This window comes from Myiozetetes cayanensis, unplaced genomic scaffold, assembly GCF_022539395.1.
Source record: "Myiozetetes cayanensis isolate MyiCay16 unplaced genomic scaffold, myiCay2020 scf1, whole genome shotgun sequence".
NCBI classification, from domain to species: domain Eukaryota; kingdom Metazoa; phylum Chordata; class Aves; order Passeriformes; family Tyrannidae; genus Myiozetetes; species Myiozetetes cayanensis.
In genome coordinates, this window is record NW_026086604.1 from 121,441,870 (window position 1) to 121,464,980 (window position 23,111).

The 23,111-nt window shown below is 35.2% G+C and overlaps 1 protein-coding gene across 1 annotated transcript in view; it reads right to left on the reverse strand.

Moving 5' to 3' along the window:
- AHR (aryl hydrocarbon receptor) overlaps window positions 1-23,111 on the reverse strand; it is a 59,517-nt gene that overhangs the window by 34,923 nt on the left and 1,483 nt on the right. The window contains 1 exon segment of the mRNA XM_050310201.1: window positions 16,420-16,607. Coding sequence (XP_050166158.1) covers window positions 16,420-16,607 — 188 coding nt within the window.

Below are 23,111 nucleotides of genomic sequence, written 5' to 3' on the forward strand. Positions count from 1 at the left end.
ATTCCTGTCCAGTCCCTATTGAAATAGCCATACCACTCTGTTATGGATTGGACGTTTCATGGGAAATGCATAACCTAGTCTAGAAAATTCAGTTTCCAAAAGACTTTAGATCTAGTAAGGTAATAAAGAGAAATCAGAAGTCATACAAAAGGCAGCATATTGAATTAATCTTGACAGCACATTTCTTATGTTGTAAAAAATGGGGTTTATAGGTAAGACTACGACCAGGATATCTGCCCTCAGAGTGGACACTGCAATAGAGAACTGGCAATCACTGATATTGGCCCCTGCATACAAGAAAAAAGAAACAGAAACAAGCTTAGAGCCAAAATTTGATTGCAGGACTATTTATAATGAATGGAATAATATGCATATATTTGCTTATGAACACCTGCATGATATTAAATTTGTTTTTACAGTTACACAGATTGTTCACATTCTTACCAAGATAAATGTACTTTGCTTCAAAATTTCAGTTAGAAGTTTGTGCCATGCCTTTATCAAGTATATTCAGATTCATATTAGAGTAAGCACAAATCAACTCATATTTTAATGGTGCCCTCTGTCATTTTTTTTGGTATTCTCCTGCCAAAACAGCGGATGATCAAATGAAATATAATCTAAACATGAGGTTTCATTTACCCTGCCATAAGAAATAACGTTCAAGGTGGCAAAGACAGATCTGTTTGATAATTATGTATTTTCTGCTAAATTGTTCCATATGCTTAGCATATTTGGGATTTAGCCTGGAAGAAAAGCAAAAGCACTTCTGGTAGTTGAGCAGTTCCCCCCTAAAATATGCATCAATTTATCTTTGTACAATTGATTCTTAGGTAAAAAGATTTACATTAACTGTTTCTGCTCACTATGTTCCCCAGAAAAAAAACCCAACACACAGTTAAAGAAATATAAGCACTTATACCTTAGCAATGTAAAATTTAAGTAAAGGTAGTGCAAAAATACTTTGAAATACTTTATTGACAATTTCATTCAATTCACTACATCTGCTTTACTAGGTCATTGGACTTATTAATAACATTTATAAATATATTCCTTTGACAACTGTCATTAATGAAAAGATACATTCTTATATAAAATAATCCAGTTCCAAGTATTCACCATATTTGTTTAATCTTTTAATAGAAACTAAATTTTGCCTCCATGTTTAAGACATTTGCTTTAGTTCTAAAATTAATCCATCTAATTAAAGACTAGCTTTGATAAAACAGAATGAGAATCTATTATTAGCTTTAAAATGTTAGTGAGGAAGATGCATAAAGGCCAGATTACAAGATGACAAAGAGCTCTCTGTGGGATTCAGATGGTGACTGTTACTGAGAGGAACACCACTTCCTTCCTGCATCCCAGCCCTTTATGCAGGAGGATTCTGAACTTATCAAGACTTTTTTAATTTGTGGTTGTAAATTACAGTATATTATCATAATATTTTTTTTCAAATATACTGCCACTATGAAGTGTTTTGTACAAATGAGCACTGATTGATTCCAGGCACAGCTTCATCCTGATTGTCATGACCTTACAGTACTAAAGAAGGAAAAGCAACATGAGAATTTTTGGCAAAAGTTTAGATGCATCACCATTACTGCCTTGTACATCATCATTTCTGTAACACAACTGCCAATCACAATTTAAGCACTTAACAAATCACATCAATATATAAAAGGAAATAGAAATATGTTTCCATTTCTGAGTAGTTTTCATCTTTGTTGGAGAAGAGCTTGATGACCCTTACATACAAATATATTTTTTATATAGTTTATTAATTCTGGAACTTCAGATATCTGCATTCCAAATGAGTAAGTTGAATGATTCTCATTCTTATAGCAAAACACAAGTAATAAGATGGAAACAAATATTCAACTAAGACAACTAGGCTATGCAAGGCTGTTTGAAAAGCTCATGATTTATGGTTATGTTACCAATTTAGGAAAAGTGAAATGAGCCTATCATGATTCCAGTTTTGAAGTATATATGTATATCATCTACTGAGCAAAATAATTTTACATTGACCCTCCTAAAAGCATGACTGGGTCCTCAGGTACATTTAAACACAAAAATTCAAGTGCAAAGAGGCAATTAAGAAGGCATATCACTGCTAATGTCTACACTGGTGTGTGAGCAGAGCACAGTACTGACATGTACAAAGATAAAATAGTAGGTGGGATAGTATAGTGGTATAGTATAGTGGTATAGTGGTATAGTGGTATATAGATAGATATAGATAGATAGTATAGTAGGTGGTCATTTTTGCACAAAGTATGTGCATAACCTCTGAGATGGAACTGATCTTGTTCAGTGTTACAAAACACAGACAAAATTGTCAGGCGCTCCTTCTTCAGGACAGCTTGGTTTTTCAGGGAAGACAAACAGTTACATTGCTACAAACTTTCCTAGTCTACTTCTATTTTTAGTAACAAAAGAAGTTATTAAAAAAGTAATGTCTACAGTATATCAGATTTGTTTTCCTGCTCTATGCATGGAAGGCTGTGAAAACTATCAATACTTGTCTCTTTCCTCAAGGATAATTGGCATAAATAAACTATAGGGAATTCCTTTCTTATGAAAGGAATGGGTGTTTAGTCTAGTTAGTACTGTAGTAATTTACAGCTTTCTGCTTTTATGTACCAAATGGTATTTCCATCCTTAAATCTTAGAGCCAAAAAAATCTACTGTTTCATTCCAAACATGTAGCAGTATTACACAATGCATACATAAATATATAGCTGCCAGCCTTGCAAAATAAATTCAATTGACAAATACTTTACATCCAACCTGGAAGCAACTTATTCTGCAAGTACACTAGCAAAAACTTTTGCTACAAACCATTCCTCCTGCCCATAAAACAAAAAAATCACAACTGATTACAACTTTCATTGTTGCATGTCATAAAAATACAAAAATAACCAGTTTCTATAAAATAATTTATTATTTGCATCTCTTAGTTCTGTTTACCTCATGCACATTACTTTCTTAAATAGAAGCTCTAATTGAGGTGCCAATCTTTAAATTCAATTTGAGAAACATGTAGCCCATTATGGCATTCAGAAAGTAGACAGCAACTTTTATTTTCAGAGATGTATGTGGAAAAGGTGATGCTGTAGCAATCTCTAAAATGTAATAGCCCTCCCAAAAACGCATCTTTGTATACAGATGCAGCAACTCATTTGAGTCATACTGTTCAGAGAGGAGGTGCATTTCACAACATGAACTGCCCATCATGACTGCTACTTGATCTGATGAATGGAAACTTGATGGAAACACAACTAAATAGTAGCACAAGAAACACATCTCCTTTGCAGACTGGAATGGCAGTTGCTGGTGACATACAATGCTGTCAAACTAATCTGGAGTTGCAAGGTATGAAATAAAAACACTAGCTAAGGTTCCTCTCAAACACAGCAATGTTTCTCAATTTGATGGGAGCTTTCTGTCACATTCTTCTGTTTTTGTCTAATTCAGATGAATTTAAATCCTGGAAGAAACAAACTTATAAGATTCCACCTGTGTTCTTGCACTCAACAGGTAAAGACTAATGTCATGGTGTTTTTTTTAAAGTTTGTCTGTTCAGGCACTTCCTCTTCTGTCATTATTATCTCCAATACTTTCTTCTCTTAAGTTAGAAGAGGCAGTGTAAGGCTCACTAATTTTTTTGCATTATTAGTAATCCAATTCTTGATTATTTTTTCCTATATAGCTTATAACAGTTATTACAATATTCCACCATTTCATCTTGTTTCAGGATTCCTTATTGCTTAACATAAAATGTTCCTTTTTGTTAGTCTAACTATGCTTTTAAACTTCTCATTTGTGTGCACATTTTATAGCGTTATCTTATCAGGTGTCTCTCTTATGTAATTCTCTGACTATCCAACCTAATGATTTTGTAAGTGTTCTCTACTTTCATCCAGTCTTGAATTCAATTTCGTATTTTTTTACAGTCTATATTTTACTGGAAAAGCATTTTATGAAGAGGTCAAAAATACTAAACTGATCCATGTCAGGCGTTCATCACTTCTTGAAATTTTGCCCCAACTTTTGATTCTGAACATAACCTAAATCAGATTTTATGAGTAGGCAGTGCAGATCCATTTGATGAAAGGTGATCTGCTTGCACACACAGGCCCACTCTCAGAAACATTTTTTTTTCCTAAATTGACTCTTTTTATTGTTTACAAAAGTTAACCTAATTCCTTGGCCTGTCCAGCAAAACATAATTTATTTTTTTAGGGTTGTTTCCACTATTGCAAGCACTTTCAATTAAACAAGCAGTTGTGTCTGAGAAGGAAATCACCTTGCACAACATAATACTCAGAAGTCCAGGCAATTAACCATCTTTTCTTTTAAAAACATTTTCTGAATCAATGTTCCTTTCTGTATTAGTAATGCAAAAATGTTAAAACAACGACATAAACCCATAACTGATCAAAAACTGAAACTGCCTAGCAACCTTTTCTTCTGATATGGTTTGAGTGAAGCAAATGCCCATTTTCCCCTTGAATTCTGAAGCGAGTTAAACATGTAAGCTGGTTTCAAAATGTTTTCAAAATATACAAATCAGGTTAAATGCAATTGGAAAGCCTGCTGAAAGCGTTCTGTTAAATTTTTCCTAACTCAGGTCAAATATACAAATCTCATAACATCAGCAGTCTATCCTCAAAAAAATTCTTGACAGAGATCTCTTGACTTTTGACTTACCAGAAATATCACACCTAACATCCAGTATTCTGATGCTAGACCCACTAAAGTGGAAAACCAGCATGAACATCAGCAGTTAAATGCCTGAGCTCTTACTGTTGTTTTCTCCTCCCACCCTGACAAATGTATACATTGTTGGCTAAATCCCACTCCTGAAGTCATGGCCCCTGCTGTCTATAAAATTTACTACTACAAAACAGTAAATTTGCATTAGCAACTACTGAAAAATTATGAATAAAAGTAATAACAAAAACATGCCTGCTGCGTGCTTAGAGCAAAATATTAGTTACAGAGTAATTGAACTATTACCTCTAGTATCACACCCACTTTTAAGTGCATTAACAGTAGCTATGACATTCTTAAACTTGGCTGAAGTTACAACATTGAAGTAATACACTTACTGGGTTTAAAAACACTTTACAGAATGAAGACATTAGATTTTACTAGATTTGCCTAACATGTATACCATACCCTGTTTTAACACATGTACATAATCCAAGAACTTGAAATTTAAACGGGTTGTGTATGGAATTTTTCCTCAATTTTCATAGTATACTTCCTTTTGAGCCATTCCCAAAATGCAACTCAGCAAGCCCTGAACTACTTGAAGCAGATCGGTGTTTCACCTAAGACCGTTAAAAGATTAAAATAAATAAGTTATCTGTTGTTAAAGAGTTGAAAAAATATTATACACTATTGAATTTTGCACAACACTGATTAAAACAAACCCAAGCTCTGCTACACAGATAAGCTGCACTCAGTTTTTTTATATGTTTTTATTCTTCTTAATGTTCTTTTTTAAAGAAAGAGTTAACAGCATTATTAAGTGTGGAATGTTAAGTGTTTATGCAGTGGTCTCCCTTAAATGGGGGACATATCCTCTGTTGCCACAAAGTGGTACTTAACACATAGCTATGTTTTCTTAAGTTGAAGGAAAAACCAACAACCAAGTTGTGTATTTTTCTTTATTAAGTGACTGAGTGATGATGAACTTATTTCACAGCATGATAATTAATCAGTCTAGAAACACCACAGTAAGTCAACATGTGCCAACCTACAAAACCAGGAGTTCAGATGCTGCATTTGTAAGACCCGAGTCTTTGTTCACACAAACAGTTGCACTACCTAAACCAGATGTTCCCAAACTGTCCTATTCAAGACACTTTAGAGTTATTTTATGTGTGTGGTAGGCATTTGGAGTCACCCCTCCTGAGCTGGGGGCTGGAAAGAGAGAAGAGAAAAAAAAAAAGAAAAGTAAAACAAAGAGTCAGAAGCAGTTGCAACCACCACACACTAAATGTTCACTCCCTGAAAGCCTACAAACATGTGTGTGCTTATTGCTCACAACACCCCCATCAGGCTCCCAGATTTAGAGAATGAAAAAGGAATACAAAATGAGATTTATATGGGAGTTGAAAGGCAAGCAGCCATTTTTGAGAGCAAAAAGTAGGCAGAAGGTTACAGGACCATTAAGTGTAGAACCAGGAATAAACTATTGTGTCTTTGTCAGAGAGGGTCAATGGTATCTGTATGCTGGGTGGCAATTTCTGAGTTTCCAGTACATCAGTGACAGTTCTACTCAACTTAAAGCAGAGCCTGGACGTTGAGAAAAAATTACCTTGAAGAATGACTGCACATGACAAATATATAATGCAGCAGAACAGCAATTAGTGTGCAGCACTTTTACGGTTAGCCAGTTGTACTTATTCACCTGATAACAGAATTTTAGTTCAGGATTTTTTAAATTTTTTTAAAACACATATAAGGAATAAAACTACTTTTGCTTTTATCTTGTACTTTAAAACAGAAAAGTAAATCTCAGGAAACATGCAGTTGTTCAAATTTCTAAACTCTCACTTGGGCTTTGAAGCTTAACAACCACATACCAAACCATACATTGTTTGTGGTTTCAAGACTTAGAGGCACTGAACTCTCATTCCCTAACTATCACATAGACAACAGTCACCTGCTGAATCATCAAAACCATATCTAAGCACACAGACATTTCTTCTGAGCTATTTCCCACTCACTTGCTTGTCTGGGTGCATCTTCCTTGCCTCTACAGAAGAGTCAGCAAGAGGTGCATTCTTCTAAATTGTAACTTACAGTCAGACCTACTGACATGATACTGCTATAGCCACAAAAAGGGGGAGAGAAAAAAGTCTTCCTAAACTTTTTGAGGTGAGTGATGAAAAAATAATTAAAAAAAAAAAAAGTGAAGCAATTTATTTCCTTGTGGAACAAGCTCTATGGGAAGTTGAGCCTAGATTCACAGTTACCTACTTTTGAAGCTTTGGTTCCTAAACCAGAGTTTTCCTATAACATAATTTTTCCATATGTTAAAACAAAGAAAAACATTTATATGCATAAAGCTCCTCAGACATTACATATCATTTAAAAATCATCAGGCACTTGTTATGTTTTTGATTTGTAGAAAAGACAGGTCAATATTGAGTAAAAAATGACAGTTAATACCACAGTTTTGTGGGATTTTTGTGTGTGGTTTTTTTTTTTAATTATATTACCAATTCTGAAATGGATTAAACTCTTCACTAAAATCAATCTTTTTGAATTAACTGTTCTGTCTGGTTTGTACAATGATCATAGTTTTTAATATAAAGCCTAGAAATCTAAAGTGATTTTTAAATCCCCTTTACAGTTCACAGTTTTTTTCTTACCCTTCAGTTTCACTGACAAACTCATCTCACTCAAACATGGACCTCAAACTCAATAATTAACTCAAATTCTTTTTTTATTTTTGCTTTACTGAAACCATGTCTTAACCTTCTCTTCACTGAACTGATGGCTCAACAGCAGCTTCATAAATTTTTTTGCCTAGGGAATTTCCCTAGAATTTTAACTGGAAAAAAGGGAAATGGTCAATTACATTCCATGTATGTAACAGGAGAGTTTATTTTACCAGTAAAAGGCAATGTTGAGTTTTGCCACTATTGTATTAAAAGGGTATGGAGGTGGGTTTAGAAGGTTTCTTTATAAGACCATTCAAGTCCAACCCTTGTTATCTACATAAAGGTATTAATGAATATGTACTTTCTAACAGAAATCTCTTATTTAAATTGAAGGGGAAAAGAGATGAAGCTCTATTTTTTATACCAACTCAAAACTTTTCAGCTATTTAACAGAAGACAATGATTGAAGTAGCAAGTGAGCCAAGTCAGCTTTTGGAGGGTTGTTTCCTTTCCAGACCAATACTGTCTCTTCTCTGCTTGGGATATGGCACTTATTCCAAGCTAATTTCACTGTCAAAGCCCATGGATTTATCTTCTTTAAAGTCACATGCATGTCCTCAGTCTGAAAGATGACTCCTTCCTTGTCCCTTGAAGAAACCTCTAGTCAGTCCCTAAGTGTTGTCAGCCATTGAGATCGACAGACCTCAGTTGTACTACACAGAGGGAAGAGCAATGGATTGCTTGGAACAGAACTGGAAGAATGCTCTGGAGATATCCTAACTTGCCAGCCTGACTCACTACAAGAGTCAACATTGAAGACCCTGATAAAGTTAAGGGAAACAATATCAACTGCTCTCCCATTGTCCACAAACCCAGCCATGCTTCTTAAAAGGTAGTTGGTCTGTGAGGCATGATTTGTATACAGATGAATAAGACACATATGCTCACAGGATAAAAGCTGAGTAAGAACTTATTCACGTAATTAAGACAGCAGCCATTTCAGAGTAGTAAATCCATGTTACAAGAAACACTGAGGGATCCACTGTACCTGAAGCTCCTAATGCTGAGGGTAATTAACTGCAAGGATTCAAGTACAGGGCTCTCAGTCAGCTAATACAGCTCAAGACAAGCAGAGGGAAAATACAGAGGCTAGTACAGCCCTAAAAACTCTTACAGTTATGGGACTCAAACCTTCCTGCAGAAGACCATAAGCCTTGCGTTCTACCTTCAAATGCTGACAGGGTACATGAAGAGGGTTTTTTGGTTTCCTTTCACATCATTAGGTATAACCTATTAGCATTTATGCCACCTGATAGCATATGGACTGGGAATTCATATTTGCATTGCTATCCTTCTGAAGGATCAGCTACAAACCACAAAATTATATATATTACGCTCCACCTGTCTAAAAAGTTTCCCATTAAACAGGTCAAGAAAGCATATTAACAAAAGCCTTCAGTATCAATGTGCTGTATTACATCAGAAGCATTTCAACATCTTTTAATGGGATCAAATCAACAGCCTGGTCTCTGGTAAGATACTACATAGTAGTGTCTTACAGTAGTACCATACAGAACATAAAGATATCAAAGTAAAAGTAAGAGCATCTGTGAGGACAAAAAGAAATACTGGAATTGTTTTCTCTAGGCACATCTCTTACTTGATTATAGTCTGATAAAAGTACACTAAACAAGAAACGGTATAAGCAAGGAGGAGACAAGGCTACCATGATCTTTTCCTCCAAAAATGCAAAATATGGCACATTGAAAAAAATTATCAATAAAGGAAAGACATCATCCTTCGGTTTGTGACTCAGATGTAGACACCAAGAGGAAAAAAGGAATTCACTAAAACTGAATATTTCAGTACAAAAAGCTAGTGTCTTGCACTGGGCCATAGAAATTGTACTGCTGAAGATGTGACAATGGAGTTTGATGGGGAAGCCAAAATATTTGACCAGTCAGGCCATGGACTTACTCCAGTAAATTCCTACTTTATGTGATCAGTTTGAATTTGTCTTGAGGGGCCAAGTATGTATGTCTTTCAGCTTATAAGATGTTATACAATGCCACGCATAAAGTGTGCAGCACTGTGCAATTCAAAAGGCACATGGGTTGAATTTCAAGAGGCAATTATTCAGTGGAAAAAAACGAGCGTATCTTTGTTCAATTAAAAACAGAGTTTAGCATGCATCACTGAGGGCAACTAATTCCTATTTGTAAGTCCCCTTTAATGTTCACAGCTGGCAGGCAGCAAATTTACATTTTCTTAAGGCAGTTTCAGATAAATGAAGTAAACTGTAAGAACTAGAGTAAAGTTTCTAGAATAACTATGCTAAGTTTTATCATTAACATAATAAATACCCCGTTAAGCATACAGTTAGGCCAGCCCATCACTGTACTGAGGAGCAGGAACTCCAAGGAGACTTTCCCCAGGAAACATTTATCAATACATTCAGCTAAATTCTGAAGCCTACTTTTGAAATTCACTATTTTTTACCTTCCCAGATTCTCTTAAAAAGAAAAGTAATTTATAAATTAATCAATTACAACAACCAAGCTCTGGTAACTAGAATTAGCTTCTAATTATCTAGCTAGAGTTCCAAGAAAATTCACAAAGCAATGATTCTTTAAGTAGTTAGTGCTCTATCAAAGCACGTAGGGAACAGAAACTATTTTAACAGAGTTGAAGTTTTTGTTTACTCTGGAAAAATAAACACCGTTATAACTAGCTAGAACTGTAAACATCTACAGAGCTCAGTCATACAAGCATGTCTTATTTCCTGTTTGACTTTATCTGTATTCCAATAAGGAAACTCTAAGGCATTTCTCCTATTGAAAAGCCCTCACAGGAAGAAAACTGCTGAGTCATAAGGGCACAGACAGCAATAAAAGCTATACCAGTATTAATAGATTATTTGTACACATTTCTAATGTGTATTCATGCTGAAGCCTTAAATAACCAGGACATACTTTTAAGGTCATAGCCAAGCAAACCATATTTCTACAGCTTTAGATGGATGAATCATGAAGTACATGGAAGACAGATGTTGAGAGCCTGGTGCTACCTCTAATTATACTTTTCTACTCAAGCTGTCTTTGGAGGAGGAATCAACAGTTACAGTGATTTGAAAAACAAAACCAAAAAGCTCCAAATCTCATTATCTTTAGGTGCTACAGTACAGTAATAAAAATCTTAGCAAAGATTACAAGACTAAGAATACACTATGCAGGACAAACAGCAGTGCTTCCTGAGGCTAAACTTTTATCTTGCTACCTGTTCTGGGTCTGAACATCTAACACTAACAGTGTCAAACTCCAAAACACTTCCATTGTTAGAATAGGATAGATTATATTTTAGGCTCTGATCTTGCAAACAAGAGAGTCAGAAATACAGAGAAAAGCCCAGAACCACATGTTTAAAACTAATCTCCCTATTAACAAGGCCTATAGAGAAAAAAACAAATGCTCTGCATACTGGGACAGGGTTTTCAAGAAGTTTTACAACAGATTTGTGAAACATAAGAGGTTCCTACACTGACTTTCCATATGCCTTTGATTAAATAATATCCATAGGGCAGTGAAAAAGAGATAACTTTTCATTTCTTTTCCTTGCAAAGGGACTTCTAACAACGTTTAACATCCATCACTGAAATACTGCAGTGTAACAGGAAAAGAAAATCCAAAGAACACATTCACTATTAGCACTTGTACCTGGTTTCTCCTCTTTATCCAACAAATGCATTGACATATTAGGCTCTTACTTAGATATAAACAGAATTTTCAATTTTAGATGTTCAGTTTGGGATATATTAAACCTCAGTTGCATCATTCCTTAGGGGTACAGGGCTACCCCAGCTGCACCAGATGCGTAGTGACACAGCACTTCTAAAAATAAAATTTTTCTGTGCAAGTTAAGAATGAGCATGTAACAGAAAAAACACACACATTTTGAGATTTAAGGTGATGTCATAGCTACATGGCTTTAATCATAATTTTTGAAGATCAGAATTTAGGACTTCAAAGCCTAAATCCCTGTTTATCTTCTGTTACGTAAAATACAGGCTAAAATAGCCTGTAGCAGACAGTCAGAAATGCTCAGTATGAATCTCAGAGGATTGTGGGCAGCAGGGGAGGTCTGGAGGAAAAAACCCAATCAACCAACCAAAAAAACCAACAACGACAAAAAAATAACACACCAAAACCCCCAAGTACCGCAGTGTGAAAGAATAAGCATGGATTAGGAAATAACTTGAATAGTATGATAGTCTGATACTGAAATACCTAAACAATTCCAAGGTTCACGTTTTGTAATAATTCTGGATTGGGGCCAGGGGGAACGCCAGTGCAGACAGAAACATCATTGGTTTGTTTGGGTTGTTTTGGGTTTTTTTCCCCAATTTTTTTTCCTCCACCTCTCAGATAAGATTCAAATCAGTTGTCCACCTGACACCTGGCAAAAAGGTTATCTATATCTATAGTTTAGAGATATGTTGCTGGCCTTCTCAATGTAACAGAATAAATACACTGTCTCCCACTTTGCCTGTCTTTTCCATTTGTACACCTCAGGCATACTTTCCAGAGTAGGAACTACATGCAGTCTGTTTTCTCCAGTACACAGTGATAGAACAGTGGCCATCACAACAAAAATACATTATCAAGGAATATATTTTATGTGATGACAATGTCTGCACTGCAAAATGGAGCTATGCTATGCCAAAGAATGTGTGTTAATTATACTACAAAGTAAAAAAAGGCAATGCAAACTTACTGGAAAAAAAATTAATTATTTTGTTATTGCTGTGCTTGCCAGAATCACTTGCATACAACATAAGAAACTAATTCTAAACTAATTTTGAGCAGAAACTTTCTTCTATAAATGTAGAATACTGCCCAATAAGCAAGATGGAAAAAAACTCCATACTTTAAACCACAAGAATTCTTAGTGAAATGGATGAAAGGATAATTAATAAGTAACATGTTGAATTTTGTTTCTAATGTATTGATATGCACACATAGCACAGCTACTTCATTTTTGATTCTGCAAGTCTCTCCTTTATTCTCAATACACCTTTAAAAAGAAAAATCATGCCACTAGCATTAAAAAAGTGATTAGTCACACAAACTCTACCTTTAGCCCTTTAATCTGTTTCACCAAAACCCCAAGAAAAATCTTTATAAATGTTCTTCCTTATTGCAGTAAAGTATTTAAGTGATTATCAATTCATCATATAAGGACCAAAGCTAGAGGCAAAAGGGCTTTTTCCTTTCATATGCATGGGGAACACAGTCTATGCCTAAATGATTGTCCAGTTGTGTTCCAGATGCTGAGCTCACACTAACCTGCATCCACACAAAGAGCTGTTGTCCCATATTCCACTTTATATTTTTCACTGCTGAACGCACACATGCATGGGCACTTAGCATCAAAATAGACTGAAATAATACCAGGACAACACAAAGTCTTTACTCATTGTCAGCGGACACCTGCCTGATTTATCCTAGTCTCTTAAAAATAAAAAGCTTGCCCTAAGCCACTTTCAGAAAGTATCTTACATGCACAAAATAAACACTCTAGCAGTGACTTAAGCTAACCTGCTTGACTTTGAGGACTGTTAATCCACTTGAGTACAGGCAGGTAGCACTGCACTGCTGAGAAGCGACGCCACCCTAAATCGCTTCTTAACTTTGACTCACCACGTAAGACTTTATAAAGAAACAGACTTGAGACATATTATTTTAAGCCACTACTGAAATTTCCTTCTTGAGTACAAGGTCAAATTCATACATATACAAGCATGCCTGAGTGCTTGACAGCGGATACAGAAAGCTTTCTGACACCATGTGGACTTGAGAATAACCTGACCACACAAAACCAATGTAGCTAAAGGGTCCCTTCACAGCACAATAACTTTACTAACAAATGACAAAAATCAAAAGCAACTGCTTAACAGAATACAACCACCAACACAAGAAAATAAGATGTTTTGAAGTTGTGAAAGAGAAAAAATATGTACACTTACTTCCTACAACCTGAAGTATGTCAAGCATGCAGAAGTCTATCACATTTCAGCAGACACTATAGAAACACTCACCTGTCTTTAGCTCTGGAGAACATCCTGTACCATTTTAATGACTAGGGTAAGGGGAATATGCTTTTTTCTTGGTAGGGATAGATATGTATATATACAAATATATGTGTGTGTATAAACACACACACTTAGCTTTTAAATGTGCCTTAAGTGAGGTACATTTATTCAAATTGATGTAACTTTCAGAGACGTCTTTCACAAAACAGTTCTTTTTTTCACCCCAGACTTCCGCCTTCAGAAAACAGACATTCACTCTAGATTATTTAAACTTGGAAAAATGCAAGTGTTTTCTTTGAAAAAAATATCTATTGTTACAGCAAAAACTTGGGTTTCCTTTCAAGCAAGATCATATGATTACGCATTTATATTTTACTTTCCGCAGGAATTTACACACCCCCCATTTGCATCCTGTTATTCATTTAGCGTTTCCCTTTACTTCAGCATGCTGCGTTAATAAAGTGGAGCAGTTGGCTCAGTCTAGGCACTCAAGGTGACAATCAGTGCTCACTTGTGCATTTGTCAGATTTATTCTACAGGGTTTTCTGTATATATTCAATTACACAAAAAGAGCCATCCTGAGAAATATTGCATAGATTGATCATGAAAATCTAAACTAAGGGTTTTCAGGGGTTTCTCGTTCATTCTCAGCATTAATTTTTCTTCTGAAAGCTGAATTTCACTGCAATAGATTGTATTTTATTTAGGAATGTTAGTATAAAAGACCAAATTTTCACTACAGTCTCTGTCATGGTCATAAACTGGTTACTCTTACTGAAGTAATTGATTTTAGTCTTTAAACACCTTGAGATGGAAACTAATGACTAACCTGGCTTGTAGCCCTACAGTTCAAAGGCCTGAAAAGAAGCAGTAAAAAGGTTTCTGCTAAAAAAGCGTTAAGACAACTTCTACTGAAGCTATTCTGTCTGAAGGTATAAATTAAACTTGCTTAACTTTATACTACTAAATAAGCCTTGCACAAGGTAAGCAAAATCAGATCATTTATCTTTTCCATTTTAGCAGGCTTTTTTATATTATGGAGTCTAAAGGAAAAATATTCTCTTGTAATGCACCCTAGTATATGCACTTGTTGCTCTCCTAGCAGGTAAATCAAAATTCTGCGCCTTAATTAATTACAATGCAATTAAATGTTCTGTATTCTACAGCAGTTGTCCAGTATGGTAACATTAACTATGAATGTTTGCTGAAATGTATACAATCCTAGTGCTATGCTACTAAGTTAAAAACACAGGTTGTTTGCCTGAATTCCAGATCCACAGTAGTTAAACTGCAACTTGAAACGCATATACAACTTCTCTGCCACTAATGCACATCTAATTCAACACTACTCTAAATGGCTGAAAGTTACCATATGTTCAAATTAAAAACAAGCAACTGATGTAAATTTTGGTGTGAAAGAATTCTGAATGTCTCTTTACAACTAAAGGCATGATTTTTTTTTTCCTATACAGAAATCATAGCCTTAAACCCCTTATTACATGACCTTCAAGTGCAAATTGGAGGGAAGGGGCAGGAAGAATAAAAATCAAGCATTTCCATTGCATGAGAAATTGGGATTTGTTATTATCACTCCATCCCAAGTAAAACAAAAACTTGCAATCTTGGGCTTATTTCAGAAATCACAATATTAAAAGCCACAACAAAACACATTTCATTGAGACTAGAACTACTTCAGTTCACCGGGAGAGCACAGACAAGCAAAATAACTTCTTTTAAAGCAAGCCCCCTGAGATATCTTGCAAAGATTTTTATGAAACTGATGTGCCAAAAGATTTCTCTCATTTGATGGGAGAAAACCTTTTCATGTGAAAAAAACACTGCCAGAAATATTTGCCCAACTTTAGCCTTAGAGTGGATTCCATATTAAGAATTGTCCAGAAACCAAGACACTTGCATATATTCTTCAAGCAATAAAACATAGAATGTGAATTTATGAGCATTAATAAATTGAAGTCAGTTGACACAATAAACGAAAATAAATGTTCTGTATTGCTGCAGAAAAAAAGTGGAACTATCTTAGTTAGGTTTCTTTAATCCTTTCAGCTACAGCTGATCAACAGAATTTCATCTTTAATATAATATTGTAAAATCTGATTGACTGGTTCAAGAAAAGGACAATTAATTCAACACAAGTTCATTGCTTATTCCAGCAATGAAAAGGATCAGGCTATTTCCGCCTTTGAGAAAACTGGCATGAAGCCAGCCAGCACACCTCACTCTACAGAGTAGCTCAGGTAGTGATGGAGTGGGGTAGGACTCCAGCTCTGAGGTGGCCAAGGACACCCACTTCTGGCCTGATGACTATTCCAAGTGCTGCTGTATTACCCTTGCCGGGGCTGGGGTCAGTGAAAACCTGCCCACACAACTGGAGAACCTTAGATGTCGTCTTAATGCCTCACATCCTACATTAATCAGGGCATGGACCCAGGAAAGACCTTGTCTCTATTCTTTACAAGTCATCTTTGCAATAAACTATAGGAAGAGGCAGTAGCAATTACTTTATATCAAAGTTATTTTTTATGTATCATTAAGCAAAACATATAGCTGATGGTGAACAGTAATAGTTCTACAAAGGCAATTTTCAGAGGGGGAAAAGAGAAATCTCTTGGGTAATTTTGATAGTCTGATGAAAAGGACTGGAGGACTCATTAACGGCAATATCAATTCCAAATGCAAACCTTTGAAAGTCTCCTGACCTAAGTGAAATATAAGTAGTTACATTTGGTTTCAAGAAACTGGAAAGCTTACTTTATACAGTTACATTGTATATATCCACAAAACTGGATGTTCCATTAAAATACAGATAAATTTAACAGTTTCAAGTACTTGAACAGCTGAAATCAACATACAGTATAAACTGAGTTTTACAAGCAGTTCAAAACCAAATAAATTCCCAACGCTTACCATCAAAAAAACTTTTGGCTCTCAGGTAACTGACGCTAAGCCTAAGCACAGACAGCTTATCCAATTTGGCAATAACATCTTGGGGGAAAGGCAGGAGGCTAGCCAAGCGGTCCAGCTCCGCATTCAAGCGGTCCCTGTGTCTCTTGGATGGATTGGACTTGACTCCTTCAGCTGGGGACGGCTTTACTCTGTGGCAATAAAACAAACACAGTATAAATGCAAGTTCCTTTCCAAAAAGGAAGGCAAATATTCATCAAGGTTAAGATTACAAATTGTCTCAAACTTTAACAACCAAAATGTTTTCCCAAGTGATTTTGTTTCCCATCAGGAAAAAAAAAAAAAACCTAAGATGGCTTAACCTCCCCTCCAACACACACATAATGTTAAATGAAGCAGTTTGAGCTACAATGTCTATTTGAACATGCAATGAACATTTGAAACCTTTGAGATTCAGCTTTTTTTTATAAAAAGTTTCCTACATCTTCAGTCACTTATTCTTCCAAATGTTAGTATTATAATAAATAATAATTATAATAATAATTTGATAAATTTTAGTAGTATCTGTGTACAAATACATTCGAAAGTACACTTTTAAACTTGAATAACTATTTCTCACAGATGTCCCTAATTTTTGTCAATGTTTGGATTAGGCTATTTTCAACTGAATACAACAACAGTTTTAGTAACATGCTAGATAATGAAGGATCCAAAACTGCACAAAAATCCCCCCTGAGATACAGTTGGTCAGCACGTAAAATCTTTGTAGCAAACACTATTGAGCTCATCCTTTGAGTCACCTCTCAGCTGAAGGCATTTCGAGTACAGCATGACAAAGGGATGCCTTTGTACCTTACAAAGAACAATTTCAAAAGCTTTTCTTGTTATGAATTACATAACGAAGTTTTTATAAACTTGCTATTTTCCATTCATATCCACCCCAAGCTCCAATTCCAGATATTTGGATATTCACACCGCACCATGCACACAGAGGTCTGGGAACAAGTTTAAGCCCCTACTCCTTCGAATTACAATTAGTCATTACAAGCCAATACTGAAACCAATTAATTTATCTTCACAAGCCATAGTAGATTTTATGATCTTTATTAAACAGTTTTCTAATTAAAGAGTGATTCATTCTCACTTTTCCAGTACTGAGGTTCTACATGAAATATGCAGCAGTTATTAATTTGTGCTCCTCTCGCAGGAATGTTTGTTCTGCAATATTCATCACTCAAAAATACTGAGCATAAAGACATTCAGCAGCTAATTTCTTTCGTATTTCGTTTAGTCTGCTTCCAACTGTCATATTTATATCAATTTTATGATGAGAAAATGCAAAAGCATGAATAGTTATTTTTGCCACTGCTTAAAGTAAACCATACAGAAAAATAATTTCACCTTGTGTTTCCAGCCAAATGAGTACTGATAGAGTGGATATTCTTATTTTTAGCTTAGTTTTACTTTATGTCTCAATTACACTTCTTGTTAGTTTAAATTCAAGCCCTTTTTTTTTCAGCCATTGCTTATTCAAGTGTCACTTGTCAAAACCTTGCACTTAAGCCTGGCTGCCTGTTCCCCATCACTATGACTGTCCTTTTGCACATTAAAGGAGGCACATGCCTTATGTAGGGCCTGGAGACATGAAGGTGCCATAATGCAAAATGTTGTTAATAGGCAAAAATATAAATATATCAGCAGCAATTACTTACTCCCCAGATAAAGTTAAACTTGCTGCAGGGTAAATATTGTCTAGGACACAGTTTTAGTAGAGCCTTATCCTGAAAACATTGGAACAGTGGGCAAAATGAATGAAGAAATATGAAAAGTCTTTCTCTTGAAAAAACCCCATAGCTTTATCATCCCTTGCCATGGATGACAACCTATTTGGTTAGATGTGTGCTTCAGTCACAAGTCCTGAGTTTGACACCGGCAGTTCACCATATTCCCAAGTGAATATTAAACTTTTAGCAAAGCTTTCTTCATATTCTCTTATGCTGGCAGAATACTAACTTGTACAAGTCATAGGATTACAGAATTTAAGTATAACCATAACAAATAAAGTTCAAAATCACCAACTTTTAATGCAATGCTAATGTTTGTTTCTTTAAGCAGGTATCAGTTGTATAACATTTAGGGAATGGCTAACTAATATCCAGTTAAACTGGTCTGCTCCTGAAAAGTGGAGGACCCCATAGAAACCATTCAACACACACAAACTTTTCAAACTAAATCAGAACTAAATAACAGACTTTTCTATTTTAACAACTTTTCACTGGTTTGCTTCAAACTTACAATTTGACAAAGTAGTTGAAACTATGTGCAACTGTGTAGTCATCTCATCAGGTTATTAGCTGTTGATTGTTTTTCTAATTTACATTGACTTTGTAATGATTTCTCTTTTTTACTTTTAACTAGTGGAAAATATTTCTGAATATTACGTTATTATTATTTGCAGTATAAATCTTGCCATATTCTCTCCCTCCAAATCAAAGAGTGATTATCGCTAATTTTCCCCTTTGTCACCCAACTAAAAGCCATTACATAAAAATGGATCCTTCAGTGACGAAGGGAATAAGGGCGGAAGTGCCAGGGGCATAAGCAGCAAGCTTAAACCATTTTCCATCCACTTACATAAACCCTCGATGCTAAAGACAGCCCTAGCTTCACTGCAGAAAATTATCTCCAAGGCAAATTATGTACTATGTCAAGATTAAATCCATGCATGTGTTTTATTTAAAAGAAGAAAAAAGCACTAAAGGAGGGAACATATTTTAAGCTGATCTTTTAGTTCTTAATCTTTTACCTTCCACAGGAAATCTGAATTCCCCAATCAAAGGCCAGAGGTCCCTGTACACTCAGTACCTCTGAACTGAGAGCTACAACCCTTATCATCCAACAGCTGCAGGACAAGCAAGCACACTTAATTTTTAATTTACAATTTTAAAGGATTTGCCGCCACAGCACTAGCTAACTACTGTTTTCACTGGTTTTCTATAGCCTGTTCAATCAGAAATTTTCACTAGACATGCTTACCATGTGTGCCTTCACAGATATTAACAGCAATAAATTATTAGAAAGTGCACAAGTACCCAATGATTACATGCTAATTTTATCATTTTAAAGGGAAAGTGAAGCAGTTTTTGAGAAAATGCAAAAAAAGCACAAGTTTGTTTTCTTCATAATATGACAACACAAGCTTGGGGAAAAAAAGGAAAAAACCCAACAACGAAGCACTGAAAAGCATGATACCTTATTAACAAGACTGAACAGTGAAATGAAGAGAATAAAAGAATGTGCAAGAAGAGCACTAAAGATACAGTGACACGTTTAAAAGAAACATAAATTTCCTAAAAAAACTTAATTAGAAGTTCATCAGAACAGCTTTATTGCTGAGGAAAAAAGGACATAAGAAAGAACATAGTCAATGTTCTTCATGTTAATCCTGGTTAATGGATTTAATCTTCTCAACTATGTATATTTTTTATCTCATATTTAAGAGTAAATGCGCATATGATTTAATTCAATGTAGTTCGGGTATATGAAATGCATCAGTTACCACTAAGCAAGTAATACAATCCTAAGACATTCTCTATTTACTTTAGGAACTGAGAAATACTTTTAAGCGCTTAGTCCTATTTCCCACACCGAATTTACGATTACTGTAAATTCAGCTGATGATTCCTTTGGAAGCAACAGATATGACACAGACTATCAAGCTCTGAGATCTAAAGTTGTCATCAACCAATCTTGAAAGGGCAAGATACTCTTTCCAGTGGCTCTTTCAGCAGAGACTGAAACCAGCAAAGATTCAAACTGCTGAAGGGATTAAGTCGATTTACGAAAAAAACCTCAAACAGTTGCATGCTACTTGTCCAGTGCTGGGCTACTGTTTGTCCTCCAGTAGAAAATAGAGTTAGTTTGTTCAGGTTATTTTTTTTTTTTTTTTGGTGCATGAAGGATTCAACCAGAGTAACAGAGACATCCAGAACACCAATCAAGAATGAAAGTTTAACACTCAGTTTTAAAATATTTCATTATTATTTAAGATAACAAGCCAACGCTACTTGAATAAAAAGAAACAAAACATTATGTTTCTGTCTCCTGACCATGTTACCTACATACCTATACCTCCATTTGCTGCAGATTCTTTCCAAAAATGTGTGCTTTTGCAAGAAACATTGACCAAAACCAAACCAAAAGAACCCATTAACCTTAAAACTAGTGAATTTTAAGTAGCAGTCTACAGGTAATGTACAGCTACACCTGACAAATATACAGACTAACAAATATATATATAAGAAGTTTATTCTACAAATGATTACAGCCTTATTGCCTTCATTTCAAATAAAAGGTGCAAACTGCTGTTTGTAGCCAATACTGCTTTACACAAACGAATATTTCAATGATTATTTTTCTTTTCTGATTAACTTCCTTTTTGAAAGCTTGTTCTGGCACTTTTTGTTTGTTTGTCTTGAAAGAATACATAAACTGTTTCAGTGTTTTAAATGAAAATATCTCTGCTCTGCTTTGTTACATTACTAGGACTACTCATCATTAAGGATCGAGTCAAACCTCTGGAGTACTTAATGTCATAAATATAGTTAAGATAACACAGAACAAAACCCTATCATAATTTTTTATTCAGTCTACTAAAGAAACAAGACATGATGCTTTTTGCATCTGCATAGTATGAAACATTTAGAAATCCCCACCCCATTCTTTGTGTATTACATTTATCCAGTTATACAAAACAATTCCTATCCAAACATTGAAAAAAATGAAAACAAACCAAATCAGAGATAGTGGGCAGAAAGACATAAAAACTGCAAGTGGTACTTATATAATACCCTTCACCTCATGTTAGAATCTATCTGCAGTAAGCCCCACTTCCATAAAATTTGCATTTTATCCTTCGTACTACAGTGCTAGTATATTAGTTCACTTAATAATCGCTAGATAAAAGAAATTTAAGTCTTGAAAAAAACATCAAAGCAAAACTCAGGAGCCACCCATTGCTCCCCGAGTCTCGGTGGGGAGAGAAACACCCCCCAGCCCTGCTACCACCAGGGGGACTCGCAGGGTTCAAACACTAAATAGGGAGGAAATTGAAAGACTTCAAGGTATTAGGAAAGTGATTTCTGTAGCATATTACAAGCAATTGGAGTGCACATGTTTAGCACACTCCTTTTTTTTTTTTCTTTCTTTACATGACAAGATAAGATGAATTGCAGGAACAGTTGCCTATTATGTTCCTCCATGATTGCTTTTCTTTTTCAGCTGTGATACCGTAATTCCCTACTGAATCAAAAAAGCACATTTCAACACTTGGCACTGTCAGGCAATAGCCTGTGATTCCCTTTCAAGTTCAGTTCTTTACATGGCAGATAATAAAAAGGGAGAGTTGCAGAAGGGATGTTTCTTAAACTGGTTTTGAGTTACTACCATGGCTTTCATGAGTTACTTGCACCTGAAGTAAGAAGTATTTCTTCTATTTAATTTTTTTTCAATGGCAACTATGGCATTATATTAAGACCTTCTTCCATTTCTAAAGACTATCTGCCTGTCACCACAGGTTACCAATTATTATGTGCCATTCAGAGTTACATGTATGGCAAACAAAACATTACAACTATCAACAGAAACAATCTCTTCTATAAAAGATACTAGTCCCAGTAATGTGAATTCTACTGAGGGTAGGAAATATCATTATCAACTTCAAACAGATTGAAATGACAGTAGTGTCAAAGCTTTATTAACCAGCACCAAAAACATCTTTCCTCTCTCCCTCAATCAGTTAAAAAAGAACCTTATTACCTGTCTCTTTTTTTTTTTTTTTTTTTGGCCTAAAGGTGTGGTCTGTAACTAGTTATGTGAGAAATCGGAGCCCTCTGACCCACTAGAAATGTTCTGCAAGGTTGGCCTAACAGAAGCAGCAGCCAAAGAGCATAATCATTTTGAGAAGAAAAGACAAACATAAACATTACATGTAAGATAAATGTCTTGCATAAAAATAATTTCCGGTAACCCAAGCAAGCAAGGTAAGTTAATAATCAGCCTCCACTTCGATTATGGGTGAGCACACTATTTCAATATGAATACTTTTATTTTGAGAAGAAACTTTTCCCTCTGGTCCTAAAGGGCACAGTCCTTCAATAGATAAATAGTTCCCATTAGTAATAAAAAAAAAAAAAAAGGCTTCAAGTTCAACTAATCACAGCAGCTCAGACAACTTACATAACGAGGAGATACAGGGAAAAGGATTACTTATGTAGACATCACAGTATGGTAAAATACAAGGTTTCACATCTTCTAGCCAAGGTTAACCAGAAATTAATAGCAAGTCAGACATGAAGCTATCTTACCAGGCAAGGCAGAACACCTCGCCCTTACACAATCAGAACTATTTGCCTTTAGCTATTAATAGCCTACAAATACATGTCATTTCCTCATGAAAAAACACTGATTTCATTCTTAAAAGTCCAAATCTACAGTGTGAATATATCTATGTACCTTTACATTTGTATTTGGAAAAGAAAGGTCAAAGAAGAAAGCACTGTTCTTTTCATAACTAAAGCATTTTCTAGTAAGGGAATTAAAAAAAAAAAAAAGATACATTTTTAGACTTTCTGTGCTAACTTGTTGTGTTACATGCACTCATTCTAACAATTCCAACCACAATGAAGCAAGTGCTC